We start from the raw sequence: 17,751 nt of genomic DNA on the forward strand, positions 1-17,751 counted from the left end.
ATGAACACGGTTATAACAAACTGGCAGATATACCGAACTGTTGTTTTTGGTCCTGTCCATATGCTGAATGTGCTTATAACGAAATCAGGTTTTAACAAACTAAATGTAGTGGTCCTTTGAGTTCATTATAACAGTAGTTTACTGTATTGTGTTATGAAATCTCTAATTTATCACATCATTATTTAGTAGTATTTTTTCCAAAACTACTTTTTAAGTTACTTTAAAAAAACAACATATGATAATATTATATTAATAAGACTTACAGACTCAAAGTAAAATCAAGCTTGGAAATCTCCTACAATCAAGTCCCTACATTTATAGCACTATGGAGTGTTTTTCATTTAATCTACAGACCAAGAACTGAATTAATATGAAAATATTTAACAAATGTATGATGGAGTCTGATGTTTTGATGACAATGTTGAATGACATTAATGTTTTCCATCTGCTGTCCATAACTAGCAAGATGAGGATGTCAAGGTTGGCCACCCTTGCAGCTAGATTCCCGCTAAGGCAGACACCTGAGAGATATTGTACCCTCGGTGTCATGAGCCGTGCTTCACCCACTGGGCAACTCCACTTCACCTTAAAATGATGTTTTCTGTCTGTAATATGATGACACAAACAATACTGACATTTCACTAATGTTGCGTTTCTTGATGAATCATCCATAATTGAATGCAGCTGTGATTTTTTTGGTCTATTTTTAAGTGTCCCCTTAGTCATCCCTCAGTATTTACTACTCAAAAGAAGTTAAAGAACACCCGATTCTTTCAGGTTTGGGGTTGGAATGGTCTTTTTCATGACGCCACCCCCCCCCCCCCCCCCCCCAAAAAAAAAAAAAACACCAAACAAACAAACCCAAAACAAAATACAAAAAAATACATGTAACATTTTTTCATGACACCCACCACACACATCATACTAAATAATGTTCAGATTGCTAAAAAAAATTGTTGAAAAAAATCTAAGTGTGTCACTTTTACATGACTCTCCCTATAATATATCCATGACCAGTCCCTAATGATAGTTATATGACAGAATTGGGTGTTCCTTAACTTCTTTTTTGAGTAGTATATATCTGTTACAACAGAAGCATATGATGCTGTGTGATGGACACACTAAACAGTTGTCTCCTTTTTGTCCACTGTTATTTCCCCATTGACTTTAAGCACAGGGATAGTTTTCACACTGTGGGATTCACGAGTGTCAAGGGGATGTGTCCGATCATTTTTTATCTGGGGCGACCAAAATGATCTTTGTGCAGCTCCTCGCCGTGAGTTCCTGTCCATATCACAGATATTGCCTGCACTTAGGCTGTGGACATCAAGTCTTTCCGCACTCCCATTCGGGGAGCTCCTTTCACTGTACTGCCGTGGAGGAACTGGTGGAGGAGGTCCGCCATGGGAACTCCTCTTGTCCAAGCTGGGTTCATCTCTGGTTCTTGCACCATACGACGGCTTCACAGGCCTGAGCGTTTTGTGCCACAAGTGAGTGGTAGGTTCTAGCGTGCTTCCTCCCAGCTCCTGATTGTCTTCGGGAGAGTGCACGGCAACACGAGACTTATGTGGCAATGCATACAAAGACAACACTGCTTCATCATTAGAGTCCTGACTCTGCATCTTAACTAGACTAGGATCACGCCGAATGTCGTCTCCAAACAACTTTGAATCACTTGATTTGTTAGTTTCACGATCAAAACTCTGAGTTGTATTAAGGCTGCATGCATAGGAGTCGTGTTCAAAGTGTGACGTTAAGGAATTGTCTTCATTCCAACGATCTACTGAAGACCTACTGGGAACATTGTGTCTGTCTATGTCTTCTAACATGCTGGAGTGAAACTGCAACTCTCCTATGTTAGAATACAACACGGGGGAAGGTAGATCTAGATCGAGTTCACGGTTGGAAAGGCATGCTGATCGTATGGTCAATTCAGTGCTCTCATTAGTAAGGTTAGCTTGATTCAGTTCATTTTCTGAATTTTCATGATTTTTTGGACAAAACAAACATGCGTAAAATCTTTGCGACACATGGGGACAAGCACTCCTTGAGGGACGTTCATCAGCCGTTATTCCATGCAGTAGACGTACATTCTGCATGTGGTCAGGGACTTTTTCGAGGTCTTTATTCAGGTCATTTGTAGACTGGTTGCACTGCTTGTATAGGGCGTCCATTTCGGCATTTTTCTCATTCATATTTTGAGAACCTCTGATGTCATTTTGGCTGGATTTGCCATCACGACGTCTTGGACGTGGACCGGTACGGAACAGCTCACTAAAAAGCAAAAAAAGGAGAAACAAACTGAGACAAAAGCTGACACAAAATGGGGAGTGAATGTTGAAAATATACTCAGGAATGTTCATTTTCAATCTAAAATTTCTAAAAAATCTTCATATTTAGCATTAGCATTATTTAGCTGATAGTATTCTAATTTCACAATACTAAAAGAACTTCAAGGCTCACATGAAGTAAGGATAATGTTTTCCTAAAAACTTATCTACAGAGAAATACATGCATTAAAGAACACACCTTCGCCCATCATTCAAACACATTAAGTTTTACGGAGGTGTTTAAAAGACAAAGCCCTTAAACACCTACAAGGTCATTAAACTTGAATGTCCTAATAACCATATGTTTTCAAAGAGCACATAAAACCCTAATTGTAACGAGGAAACAGCTGAACACCATTCTCAATACATGACATCACAAACCTTGTCAGATGTATATTGTATATCTTAGCAATATCATATTTCTGAATAAGTTCAAGACATATTTATGGATACTTTCAACATTCAAAATAAAGTGGGAAATACACAAAACAGCAGCAAATCAAATCAGAAAAGATGAACAGAAGAAATTCAAAATGAATATAATGAATAAAAGCTCCTACAACAGTGACTTACTGAACATGAATGTAACAACAAGGTCTAGAACAAAATAACACACAGTATCACCAAACAAATCAAACAAATAGTTGTGAAGATAGCAAAATCATTTGAAACATTTGATAACTTCTTCAAGCATACATCCGGTGTAATGTTTGTTTTGTTTTGTTGTTTAACACCGCACTCCGTAATATTCCAGCCATATAACGGCTGTCTGTAAATTATTGAGTCTGGATCAGACAATCTAGTGACTGACATCATGAGCATCGATCCACACAATTGGGATAAATGACATGCATCAACCAAGTCAGTGAACCTGACCACCCGATCCCATTAGTCGCCTCTTACAACAAGCATGGGTTTCTGAAGACCTATTCTACCCCAGATCCTCACGGGTCGGTGTAATGTTTCCTGAAAGTCGCCTGATAAGAAATAATACCCTCCCTGCACTTGACCAGTTTCTTGAGGTAACCTGTCTGTTTTGCTTAAGACTTGACTATTTTGTATGTTTATAGAGGTATAAATGTAAAGCCAGCAAGCACACAGTGTAAATTCGCATTACGTACAAAACAGTGTGCATACTGTATAAATCCCCATCAATTCTTATAAATATATAATTTATTCATTAATATTTAATCATAAACACAAAAACCTGCAGACAATGATACGAAATCAGTGACATCTTTCAGCACAGTGATGCCACCCAAGCCCCGCCCTCCCTATTATCAGCCAATGAGAAAACAGTAGTCTGCTGGTGGGCATGGTCTAATTTGTTTTCAATTTATGCAAACATAAACACCAGAGAAACTGTTTGGTTAGCTAATCATATGTGGTGGAACCTCTTGCAATTTCTCTATAAGCCAATGGCTCTATTCCAACACAGTCATATCTCCATGAAATATAACATTGCAGGATGGTAAGATGAAATGTGTGAGATTAGGCCATCATAACATCTCTACAAAACTTATACAAAATATAACAAAAGGGAAAGCCCCACATGGTTGTGAGCTAAACATAGAATTGAGTACAACAAGAATATGTCTCCACCCATGAAGATGCTGATGCAATTGTGGCGGCCATAAAATTTCCGAGTCCCATGATGGGATTCGAACCACGGACCTTCTGATCAGAGGTCGGACGCCTTGTCCACATGACCAAAGAGGTTAACCCCGTCAGCAAGCTGACAAGGTAAGGATGTCATCTGTAGGATGACTCCACGCCCTGCTACATACTCCCCCGTCAACAGAAGGCACGTCCCGGGCCGCATAGTAGGGTACTGAGGCTTATTTTGTTCAAATTTAATATGAACAAGCTCAGCCTCACGTTGGGCGCCAAGGTAGGGGCCATTAGAAGTTCTCTCATCAATCAGTCGATTGACAATGCTTCTGTCACTGATGCCCAAAATGCACTTTCACAATCTCCTCGGAATCATTTAACATAACAGTAAATTCTGTTTGTCATCCTTCGGCATCTTGGCGATATTCATTTACATGCTACATTAAAATCTAAACACTAAAATCCTCATTGAAATGAATAGTTTGACAGAAAACACTTGTTATCAAAATACAAATATTTCATCGAGAACTGTAATGATGAATCAGCAATTCAGATTTTCTCAGATATGAGGAACAACAATAAAATCAAAGACATTGATTGAAAAATTATGATGAATTTCCATTGTGTCAAAACTACTTCTTCATTCAAGTTACAGGGATGCAGAATGTCACATTTTGTCGTGTTTTCCCACAGCCAACCAATTGCTGCAACCAGTTGTGCCATCATTCACTGGGAAGACTTTATGGCCAATCTGTAGCTATCTGACAGACAGATAACTAACTTTAGATTCATCGATTTTTGTTTTTGTACTGTCCCAATATGATATAGAGTGAAAGCGAGGAAAGCATTGCACTTGAAACATGGACTATTTTCAAGATAAAAATAGGATTGTACAAAGAGACTGTTGATCGTGATTAAATAATGTTATGACATTTCAATCATATCAGATTCCTTTGACCAAACATCTTTTTTGAGATAAAGAAATATGTGTGCTAAAGTTCTAGAAAAATAATGTTGATTGAGAGCAAATAGTGAAACCTTGATCTTCTCCTAGTCATTCCCATTTACCCAAAGTTAAGCCCTGTGCCCTATGTTTTTTTTAAAAAAGAAGATTTTTTAGATTTGTTTAAAATTTGATTTTTAACCCAAATGAATAGCAATTAAAGCACAGTGATTTGAAAATGATCAGATGTATTCATAAGAAGGAACCTGCATTCCAAACTCTAGCTTCATCAGTGAAGCGGTATCAGAGGAGAATATAGAATATATATAAGAGAATGGTAGAAGTGTAAAGGTCTTTCAATTGCAAAGGTCAGTGCAAGGGTTATGGGGAGTCACATGGTTCCTTTTAAGTTGTCAGTTAGAAGAAAAAAATCCTTCTTTGAAGTGCTGTAGGTCCCTTCCCTTGATGCTTAAGCAACAGCAGCCGCAGGGATGGCATAATAATAACCATTAATGTGTTTCTAAATATGGCTTCAGTGCAGGCTTTTTTAATATCATATAAAAATTCTGTCAGCAATTTTAAGGGACACCATAGCAAAAATCATTCACGCAACTTCATAGACCTTGTAGTTTCAAAAGAGATGTTGAAAATGCAGTAACACTAGAAAAACGGGTACATAAAAATCAAAGGTCGTAGGTTTTCAAAAAATCAAACCAAACCGAAGAACATATTATTTGTTGTACTGAAAACCTCATACCTGCTGCATATCAGATTGCATAATGATACATGCAGAAATGGCTTTTATGGCCAAAAATAACATTTGCAATATGGCCGTCATGGTGGCCATGTTTAAAAATGGATGGGACAACCTTGGTATGATGACACAATCAGTGAGTACAGCAATATTCTCAATACATCACAGCAGGGGGCATGAGACAACAGCTTCACCCATGGGAGGGAATCGTCCCTGGGCCTTGGCATGACAAGAGAACGCTACTGCTTCAACAAAAAATCGACCTGGTTACGTGTTGTCCAGTTGTCTGGGAAAACTGTGTCACTCCATGTTGGTCTATAGAGATAGGTCCTAAATGTCCGATTAGGAATAGTTTGACCGTAGCCCTGGTCAAAATGTATTTAGATACACGTATAAAACGATCTGGTCATACACTGAAGTTGACTGAAGTTTTATCTTTATTCAAACATATAAAAGTCAGAAGGAATGGATGCATAGTCAGAAAGAAATGTGGACACTAGTGACTTGTAGTGGAACCATAGAGTTCTTGATTATTTTTGTCATTAAACAATATATCACATGACAAACCATGGGTCCGGGTAGTCCTGTGGGTATCCAGGTCCTTTTCTGTATCTATCCGACCCGACTCGAGTACCCAAGTTACCTGTCCCAGCCCCAGATAATTGGCTGTTATACTTATTGTTTTAATTTTATCAGAGGTGCAAGTATACTCGCAAGAAGAAACACTTATAATTACATATATACCAGTCACATTATAAAATATTTTCCAAGGACATGATTATAGTGGAAAAGATGCTTGGCATGATATGACGTTTATACACAACACCTGATTGTGTATGTTGTGATATGACGTTTATACACAACACCTGATTGTGTATGTTGTGATATGACGTTTATACACAACACCTGACTGTGTATGTTGTGATATGACGTTTATACACAACACCTGACTGTGTATGTTGTGATATGACGTTTTTTACACAACACCTGACTGTGTATGTTGTGATATGACGTTTATACACAACACCTGACTGTGTATGTTGTGATATGACGTTTTTTACACAACACCTGATTGTGTATGTTGTGATATGACGTTTATACACAACACCTGATTGTGTATGTTGTGATATGACGTTTATACACAACACCTGACTGTGTATGTTGTGATATGACGTTTATACACAACACCTGACTGTGTATGTTGTGATATGACGTTTTATACACAACACCTGACTGTGTATGTTGTGATATGATGTTTATGTAAGAGTGAATATTATGCTACACTATTTTTTATCCGGGGGCTGAAATTCTCTAGTGTCAGGATGATTCTCCCTTGTGAATTTGAACCCCTACCAGTGTATTTAATCCTATCCTATACTATACTCTAGAGTAAAACCTTGCTTACATTTATACCACCTGACTGTGTATGTTGTGATGATTATACACAAAACCTTACTGTGTAATCTGACTGTACATGTTGTGATATGATGTTTATACACTTCATCTGACTGTACATGCTGTGATATGATGTTTATACACTTCATCTGACTGTACATGCTGTGATATGATGTTTATACACTTCATCTGACTGTACATGCTGTGATAAGATTTTTATACACTTCATCTGACTGTACATGTTGTGATATGATGTTTATACACTTCATCTGACTGTACATGCTGTGATATGATGTTTATACACTTCATCTGACTGTACATGCTGTGATATGATGTTGATACACTTCATCTGACTGTACATGTTGTGATATGATGTTTATACACTTCATCTGACTGTACATGTTGTGATATGAGGTTGATACACTTCATCTGACTGTACATGCTGTGATATGATGTTTATACACTTCATCTGACTGTACATGTTGTGATATGATGTTGATACACTTCATCTGACTGTACATGTTGTGATATGATGTTTATACACTGATGCCGATTTATAGTCACTGAGATACCATGCTGCAGTTTAACATGAATACCCCACTCAGTATACTGACTCCGAGCCGACCAGTCCTTGTTTTAGCCCCTTAATGCCGAGCGCCAGACAGGGTAACAACAAGTACCATCTTTTAACGTCTTTTGGTATGACGCGGTCGGGGATCAAACCCCGGACCTTCCGCTCTCCGGGCGGACGCTCTACCACTAGACCACAGAGGCGGTCACACACTTAAAGGGGCACTGATCTAAAGCAATTCCCCGGGACTGGTTGTTGCCTTCGTTATTGTTTTTTCCAAGTGAGTACCCGGATGTATAGCAGAAATCTAGACAAGTTCGTGACCTCTGCTGCGCCATTCGTAAGCGCATTAGTCACTTTTATCGGTAGTAATAAGGGCGTATGGAAATACAGTTTTCGAGATTATAAGGAAATGTAGGTATCTTTGTTGGTAGCATCGGTAATGGTGACGAAGTTTTGATAAGTCACTTGCTTGGTAATTTTGCGATTTTCGTTTACACTGTTTTGACTTGCAACACAAAGTAAATATTTCACCTGAGCATTGCTTTTTTATAGTGTGTATATTTTTTTACTGTCAAAATGTGTAACATTTTCAAATTTATTAAACGCCTAAATATTCAGTTATTTTACAAAGTGACTGAAAAACATTTCCATCTGCATTATTATAATAACGAATTCCAAACATGTTGATGTTTAATGTCATCACCAAGAGACTGAAAATGTTACGTTGAAAAGTACATTTCTATGTTGTATGGCTTCTAATCCTACATAATAATCTGTTGTGATGTTTTTAGGCCCTTTTGATCGTCTTAATCAATTTTAGTGAATCTACAATCAAATATTTTAAAAGATATATATCGTTTCGGGATGTTATAACCCGTGTTCGTTTCTCAACTGATCACATAGATTGTTTTAGGTGTTTCACATAGGTGTTAAGTCTCAAGGCTCGGCTAAGAAAGCCCACGTGACAACTATTGTCATAACGTCCACGGTTCCTAAAAAATACATTGAGTGATAGATAACAATGAGCAATCAATCAACGTATTATCAGTTAACCCTTTGAACAAAGTATGTTGTTTTTACATCGGCACTTTACGCCATGATATGAGTGTATTCCCTTTGTTTTAGTAAACCTCGACATGTAAACACTCACTTTTGACATATATCCCCTGTGCAAGATAACAGTGACTAATCAATCAATGTATTTTCTGTTAATCCTTTGATGACTAGGAACGATCCGTTGATTTACAAAAAAAGTAAATCAACTGATCATTCACCTCTTGCTGGGCTGCCACGTGCATATTACATAACAAACATTTCACCTCACTTCAAACCTGGATTTAGATTGAATAATTACCCCAGACACAATAAATGCCAAGTGGGACCCTTTGTCAGGTAATCTAAGTGGTGCTACCAATAATTGTACCTGTAATAAATTCATTAACTGAGCATCAAGTGAATGACGACAAATACACAAGTGTAGGGTTATACCAGAAGACGTGGATGACAACGAGGGAGTAGTAATCATATTATCGACGCAATCCGCAATTCACTGCATGGATACTTTTTTTATTATTAAACTATAACTATCTGGAGTATTTCCAAATGACGACATCCGATGAGCTCCGCCGTTCTTTTTGTCTGTTTGTTTAGGCTGAAGAAATTAATTAACATGCGCCCTTTGTCGAAATCTTTATAGATCACAGTTAACCAATCATTGTTCAAAAATGCGTAAAACAAATATTGCCTCCAGCCTCTAAGTTTATTTAGCTGTCCTTGCAGACGGTAGCCCAGTCTCTGGTCACGCTCAGTTGCGTTGCGTATCATCCGGGTACTCACGGGGAAAAAACAATAACAAAGTTAACAACCAGTCCAGGGAATTGCGTTAGATCAGTGCCCCTTTAAGGAACCTCGACCAAATCATATTCCAGGGGGCTGGGTCCTTGTATCGAGATTATATAGTTTTTCAGCTACAGCTACAATACCAGATATTTTTTTAATTTAAAACTAAGAGCCTTTTTGGGGGGGGGGGGGGGGGGGGGGAAACACCTTGCAACAATGTTATTTTAGTGGCAAGCAACTCTTTCTTTTTCATCAATCTGTATAAAACAATTTTTTTCAAGAATATTTAGGGGTCAGTTTATCTTTTTTGATAAAATCGAATTAACACATTCACAAACAAATTTCATCTGATTTGGGGACTTATGGAAATTCATTGGCATCTGGAATTCCCCCTAATTCCCCCATATTATATGAAATAATTAAGAAGAAAAGCACAAGGCTACAACATCCTGTTTCTTTGCTGTAGAGATCGGCCACACACTGAGAATGTACTTGTCAACAAACAACTGTAGAGATCGGCCACATACACAGAGAATGTCCTTGTCAACTAACTACTGTAGAGATCGGCCACACATTGAAAATGTCTTCATCAACAAACTACCTGAATAGGAGTACTTGATATTGCTGGAGAATTGTTTTTTAAAGTCTTTTGTTTGCTTTATTACATATTTGTCTGCAGATGTTCCTGTTCTACCATAGTGTGTGAAGTGCGTGAAGAGGATAGAATTACCACTTGGTGCACCACAAATACATGGCGCTCATCATCAGAATCTGGGATTGAACCCATGATCCTAGTAGCTCCTGTGCAACCCACCACTTGGTAACAGGGAGCCTACTGGCCCATCAACTGCCCGGTATTATTCAAAACATCCCCCCCAAAATGGTAATTTAAATCCCTCTGCCCTTCCCATCTTTGCTCCTTCTCCTATGTCAATCTTGAAGATCATGCATGCAGTAAGCACAATATTGATTTTTGTTGCCTTTCCCTTTCCATAACAACTCTCTATTATCACACAGCATGGTGGGATATAATTCAGTAGATTGGACTGTCATTAATATGCTTTGGTGACAATGTCCTTTAGGTCCATGACCTATAACAACTCAACAAACATTGGAAAGGATGACATATACATTTTGTGGCTTCTAGATGATCACGTTACAGAATTAAACCAGCTTGAAGTTCCAGCACCATTAGCAGAATCAGATGAACTTTACGTAAGTAATCTTGAAGGACAATCAGAAAGTACATTCTTTTTCTATAACAGGAATTCCATTTTCTTCTTCAAATGCAATACCATTTTTATACAACATTTTAAATCATAAAATGAAATACTTTTTCTATGTATACAAGGAATTGAATTTTCTTCTTGATATGTAATATCATTTTTATAAAACATTTTAAACACTGAAAATGTCCTCTGAGGGCCTACCACATTAAAACTTGACTCCAAACATATTATTATCTGAAAATGGTCTTGTATTAGAAAATAAGCTGGTCTTACTGTCAATGCCCAACATAGCCTAATATCAGATCATCAGACAAGTTTCATCAGACAATTTTTATCAGACCACTGTTCACTTGTGAAGAGTTACAAGATCATGTCTAACCTCTTGAGCTTAACATGTTGACTAAAGTCATAAAACCTTGAACTAAACTAAAACAGACAAAATATAACTTAAAAATGAACAAAATACAAAATATAACTGGCTCTTAAAATCCTTTTAGAAAGTTTTAAATTACATAACATCAGGGCACACCAACAATGAGGTTCGCCTTTTGTACGCCTGTGGAGTATCATCATGTCTTCAGCAAACACTTTACCCACTGGGCTAGCTCATTAACCATGGAGTGAGTGAGTGAGTGGACATTTAGTGCTAGAGTCAGCATAATTCCAGCTATGTCATGGTGGCCTGTGCTGCTGAAACCTGGTCTCACCCTGGTCTCCATGGTTACTGGTATGACAAATCGCGCCATTTGACTCGTGCAAGATTAGGGTGTAAATTTTGGAAATCATGTGCAGCATATCATGAAAAGAATAAAGATACTCTGTGGTAACACTAGTCTGATTGTTAGTTTTGTCATTAATTGGTCTACATTGGAAACATCTCTTCTTAACGTACATAAGTCTCTATATGTATCTATGATCCATGTTTCTTTTGGCAGTGAGTATAGATACGTCAAAAATTATCAACACAAAAAAAAACCCCGTAGACATTACAAAATCAGTGACATCATATAGTGTAATAATGAAACACAAGCGCTGTCCGTCTATTATCAGCAAATCAGGAACCCGTAGTTAGGGCATGGCTTTAATAATTTTTGGTACATGTAAAAATATTGTTTTGTTAGCCAATCAAACATCTCAGAATTACTTGAAATTTATTTATCAAACAATAAGAATTAGGACAGAAAAGCTATTTTTTTGTGAAGTATTTTTCTGCAGAAAGTATGTGGAATACTTTAGAACATCAGAAATATTAAAAAATTGAAATGACCACAGAGAGTAAACGGATGTGATATCAGTATCTCAGCACACAATGCGTGAGTGAGGGAGAAGGCTATTATACAACGATGAAAAACAACTGCAGCAATATCAATAACCTAAAGACATAAACTGTCAAAATAAAAGCTTTTTGTACTGTGTTTGACATAAAGTCAGTGTTTAGCCACATCAGCTACACCTTCGGGCTCGCTTCAGCACTAACCTAAAACAGTGGATGAACCAGAGACGGCACGGTTGTTGGATGTGAATGCATCATTCAGAGTAATTGAAATAAACATATCTTGTTAATACCGTATTCGACGCAATAAGCGGCCAGGGCTCTCACAAAATTAGAAAAAGGGGGCTCTAATTAAAATACTATTTTGGTTAAAAAATCAGAGTTGAAAATTATATTTTGTGGTTTATGCTGACAGCCTAAAATGTTTATATACGACAGATGTATTTTTCCAGAATTTAATTGCCCATAATTAAGGGTGCATAAATAAGTCTTCAATTGGAAGGGGTGCTAATTGGGATTGTTCACTAGCCAATATATTAGCAAATATCGCTGTGGGCGCTTATTACGTCAAATACGGTAAATAAAATTGACCCCCCACACCCTGTGGCATGACAGATCATCATTCATATCCCGAGTTTGAGAACAAGAGGGTCATGTTGGTTTGGTCCTCAAAATTCAATTTCATCTGAGCCCTGGAGCCAATAACATGGCCAGCACCCTCTAATCACAGAGAGTGACAGTGGCTTATTTCTTCAGTGTCATATCTTAGACACGATAGTCATCTTAAAATGAGCCTTGGGTGTTTGTTTGGACGAAGTAGGGTGTATGACGGTAAGTACAGAAAGACTTCAACACAGCACCGTTGCTTCATCAGCAGATGGGGTGCTATCATGATGCTCTGCGGGGCGTTGGGGACGGAGGCAGGAGAAGATGTAAATCTCACAATGTAAGTTGTCAACCGATCTCTTGGGGTATATGGTGTGCTGTACTCTGTGTGTGAGCTTATACAGAGGCTCAATGAATTTATCTCATCAACATTCATTCATATAGACCGGGAAAATGTGTTGGAAATTTCACTGAGTAAACAGCTTTGATTCAGTCAATTTTACAGCTGGCAGATGATGAAAATAAACTGAGTTACTTCCCTTTCCCTAATGCATTCTGATAAACTTATGGCAAATTACATAAGGTGTGTTACAATTGATTTCTCAGCTACATGAGTGGCCTACCTCAGCAAGCTGCATGGAAAATAATTGCTTGCTCCATAACCAGTCAGAAGCTGGTATTTTAATGAAAGGTGAGATAATTAATTATGACCTGATGTAGGATTCCAACACCAGCCATCTGTATCAAGTCCGTGAGAGAATTTTGTCTTATGCAAAGTCTGCAATATTCAAGCTGTATCATGGCAGCCTGTATATGTTCAAGTCCAGACCAGGCACACCGTGACTGAAAGCTGATAGCTTACAATTAAACCCCAGTTCAAACAGTTGCAGACATCTCATCCTCAGTTCTTGTGCAGAGAGTTTGAATCCCATATCCCCATAGTCCACATAACCCCTGTACCCATGGATTTCATCAAAGCAGCAAATCTATAAGACCTGATCACTTCAGGATTTTCTCTTACACGAAGCTGACAAGACATGACATAACTGAAACACCTTTCAAAGCGGCGTCAAAAACCCAATTCACTCACTCACTCTAGTGAGTGAAACCTGCAACTTGTACAGCTAAGCTGTTATCAACTGTAAGATCAGTCTGCCACATCATCCCTCTGACACCAGAAGCCTACACCAATGGGACACGAAGGTTTTAGTATTTTACCTTCAAAATATTGATTTTGAAAGGATATGATTTATGAGTAACGTAGCCTTGCAGCGGTGATCTATCAATAAGCAATGAAGATGGGACTCACCACATGTTGTACAGCGCAGCTGCCACGGAGATGACAAAGATGGTGCCCACTGCGATCACAGCATACATCCAGATATTGCTGGCGCCATCCGCTGAGAACACAATAATACCATAGGTGTTATTTTCTTCTTGTCAAATAACATGTTTATCTCGTTGTGTTCCTTGACAAAGTTATATACTTTGGGAATGGTGCAGTAAAAATGTTAAGTTTGTTGGGTCACAAGACAGGATAAAAATGTTATCTGGTCGCCTTCCCTCCTTTTTTCACATCTGATGACTTTTTATATGTGCATAGCCTACCATGATAACATGTTGATTTAGTTGATAAAGTAAAAATAATTATAGTTTCCATATAAATTGTTTGATAGGCATTACTTAGTAGTTGACGGATGACAAAGTAGACACAAGTTATGGATAACAACTAAATAACAGTAAATATAGAAGTTGTTGTCCATAAATTGTGTCCACTTTGATTTCCATATAGCGTTGGTGTCTTTTGGGGAAAGCTTTTGGGTGGAATCCTCCCCTCCCACTGAAGTTACAAATGGCCCAAGCGGAACCCCCCTTATTTAAAATCCTGAATTCTCCCCTGGCACTGTCTGAAAAAACACATTTAATAAATACATAGTAATAAACAAAGAAACGCAACTTTGCCAACGCTATGCACATAAGTTATCAACATAAGTTTATAAAAGATATATGTATTTTTATATATTTTCACAGCATATGAAGCCTTGTTGATTCTCCAACTTACCTGGCAGAGTGACAGAAGTGGTGAGGATCGTTGTGGTTTGATTCTTGTCCATTACACAGAGTTCAATTGTGCCATCCGGGTGGTACAGCGCCTCCAGCTCCCCGCGACACCGGCACACGTTGGTATCGCTACACTCCGACTTGTCTGCCAGGCAGGGTGGCTGGCATTTGAGTACCTGTGGCGGTTCTAGTCTTTCATCACATGCACCTGGAAAATCAATATTGAAATCAAAATATGCGACAGCTTATCTCTGTATCAGTGACAGGTTGAGTTGGACTAAAAAAATGATCCTAATGTTATGCACTCCTACATTTCCACTGAAACCTTCCAGCAGCTTGAAGAGTCGTCTCTTGTCACCTCCACTTCATGCTGGTCTGTTAGTAAGGGAGGTCACCTCCACTTCATGCTGGTCTGTTAGTAAGGGAGGTCACCTCCACTTCATGCTGGTCTGTTAGTAAGGGAGGTCACCTCCACTTCATGCTGGTCTGTTAGTAAGGGAGGTCACCTCCACTTCATGCTGGTCTGATAGTTAGGGAGGTCACCTCCACTTCATGCTGGTCTGTTAGTAAGGGAGGGTGGGTTTCAGGGGTTTCCAACGTTTCTATAATTTCAGGATCACCATTACTCACAAACTTGTTTAGAGAATTAAAACTGGATTTCTTTTATTAGGAATCAACTGTTTAATATTCTGAGGGGTGTTTTTTTCTCTCCATTAAATACATTGTTACAAGGTGTTTTTTCAAAAATAATATTTAGGCTCATAAGTTTAATTAAATATATATCTGGTTTTGCTCCTGTAGCTGAACAAATATCCAGTTTCAACACAAAATCTCAGTCCCCACCTCACCCCGGATTATCAAGTGGTTGGTCCATTACAAGACTTATACCATTGCCAAAATAATGCAAATATGCAGAATTACTGCATTTGGGGTTGGAATGAGTTTTATACCATTGTATACCATTGTATAGAGGCTAACCTATTATGACTCCATATACAGCCACTAAAGACACCATAACAAATTTATTATGCCAAAAAGTTTACATTATTTGGTATCTTCATCGCACATGTCATGTCAAAGTGAAAACTTGACACTTACAATCAGCATAAATGACAGTATCAGTACATATGTTTCTGATACAATTCTCTTATGTAAACACAAACGTTAACAATGGAATATATAATGCACTAAATGTGAACGTTTAAACACGTGTTATAACATGCGGGCAGTTTTATTATAATTCTATCAATTTTAACAGGAATCTGCAGTCAACTGTAACCAGAGACCATATAATAGAGGGACGGCCCTCTAGCCTATGCGCGAAACCATCAGTGCTACGGCTTGTACTGCGCAGCCTGTCCGGAAGCGAGCAGAAACGCGTTCACTGCAGTCATCGTTGTTGCCTTGTTTTCCCATGCAAAAGATATATTTCACAATACATAATTACACTCATGTATTTCTTAACATTGTTAACATTACAACTGAGATTTGTTGGTGCCCTAAAGCATGTCGTTGTCACTGTATTTGATGACTGTGATCACGCTTTGTCTTTGTCCGAGAGAACAAAATGGCGCACATGTAAAATCGGCAAAAGTGCAGATTTTGATTTTCAATAACGGCCTCTAATTCGCAATGAAAGTCCTTGGTTACGTAGGTGTATAAAAAGGAGATATGTTAAAAATTGGCTTAGTGCCATTAACAAATTTAGGGCGGATCCGAAATTTCAGATTTTGACTCCAGAAATGGGACTAAATCTGAATTAATCCGAAATAATTACATCACAACTCCTAATTTTCGCATGCTTTCAGACGAATGTGTTCCTATTATCGGTCCTGAATTTAATAGTTTTACATTCATCACGATTTCCCCTATGGCTTGGTACCAACGTTATTTAGGTACGATCGGTAGTTTTTTTGGTATGATTTTTGGCGCAAGGCCATATTTTACGTCACATATTTTAAGTTAAATTACCATATAGCAGACGACATAACATGCATTTTGTCTGTGATTATCATCCGCATATATCCTTTGAAACATTCTACAAAGTGACTTATATTGTATGATATTAGAATTGTTTTTGTAAAACGCGTATTTTTTTTTACCATTGCTTCGCCATTTCTTCGTAAGTTTAACTTTGTTTCAGTTAGGCCTTATCACATATCGCGCATATACTACATACTACAATACTACATATTTGTTATCTTCTGTAGATTTTGTCTGTATAAATCATGACTACATTTAATCAATTATTTATTTTATGCCGTGTAAATATTGATTATGAGCAAAATGATATTGGCCTAAACCCAATCATAATAATGTAAATATACTACTTACTTTGTGTATTTACACAACTATGAAAACATCATACAAAAATAAAAATCCGTTACATGAAATATTTGTATAATAAAATAATCATTTGCTTTGTAAATGCCAAGAAAGAAGAAGGATTATATCGGCAGTCGTCGGGAGAGAAGTTCCAGACAACAAGGTCGAAGGTGTCATTCAGTAAAATATATAGATGGTCTATTGTCCTTTTCTGTGAAAAATACATTTACATATTTGTCAGAGTTTGTGATGTTTTGTTTTGTTTTAATAGTAATACATGTGTAGTTGCATGCTTTGTTCCAGGTTAGAGTTTAAAGTTTGTTTTTCATTGATCAGATATAGAAAACTATGATGAAAGAATTTTGAAAACAACAAACGTTACTACAGTTTACGATATACTAGTACATATCTGGTACCATGCTCGTTGAAGCTATATTGTTATACCTGAAGTACCTAATTATTTGTATGCTGAAATATCAATCTAATCGGGTAATATCGGAATATTTGGACTTTAACAGTAGCCTCCCTTTGAAAAAAAACTTACCTCGCTCCGGCAAACCCCTTTATCACTGCTAGCCCCAAACTGGCATTAACCAATAACGTTTGATTCTTTCGAAGCCCATTGTCGGACACATCGAAAATTCATTTAACAACGCTCGTAGTTTAATGTGTATTTCTCATTCATTGGAACTATTAGCATTATAAAATAGTAGCGAATTTACATGAAATAAAAACATTAATATGGCGTTGTTTTTTTCTAGCTAATAGTAAAGCATTTACACCAGTCGGTGATCATGCATTTTTGCAAGTA

The 17,751-nt window shown here is 37.6% G+C and overlaps 1 protein-coding gene across 5 annotated transcripts in view; it reads right to left on the reverse strand.

Annotated features, from left to right (window-relative positions):
- LOC124143006 (thrombospondin type-1 domain-containing protein 7A-like) overlaps positions 1–17,751 on the reverse strand; it is a 428,609-nt gene that overhangs the window by 15,014 nt on the left and 395,844 nt on the right. For 3 of the 5 annotated variants that reach the window (XM_048382583.1, XM_048382585.1, XM_048382584.1), the window contains 3 exons: positions 14,617–14,823; positions 13,864–13,954; positions 857–2,274 (listed from right to left, as the gene is read on the reverse strand). In XM_048382583.1, the coding sequence (XP_048238540.1) occupies positions 1,122–2,274; positions 13,864–13,954; positions 14,617–14,823 (1,451 nt within the window). In that variant the 3' untranslated portion in view covers positions 857–1,121. Of the gene's footprint in view, positions 1–856; positions 2,275–13,863; positions 13,955–14,616; positions 14,824–17,751 lie in introns of those variants that run through there. The other 2 variants (XM_048382586.1, XM_048382587.1) reach the window with 2 other exon arrangements.

The sequence above is a fragment of the Haliotis rufescens genome, unplaced genomic scaffold (genome assembly GCF_023055435.1).
Source record: "Haliotis rufescens isolate VD_foot unplaced genomic scaffold, xgHalRufe1.0.p SCAF_4, whole genome shotgun sequence".
Classification (NCBI taxonomy): domain Eukaryota; kingdom Metazoa; phylum Mollusca; class Gastropoda; order Lepetellida; family Haliotidae; genus Haliotis; species Haliotis rufescens.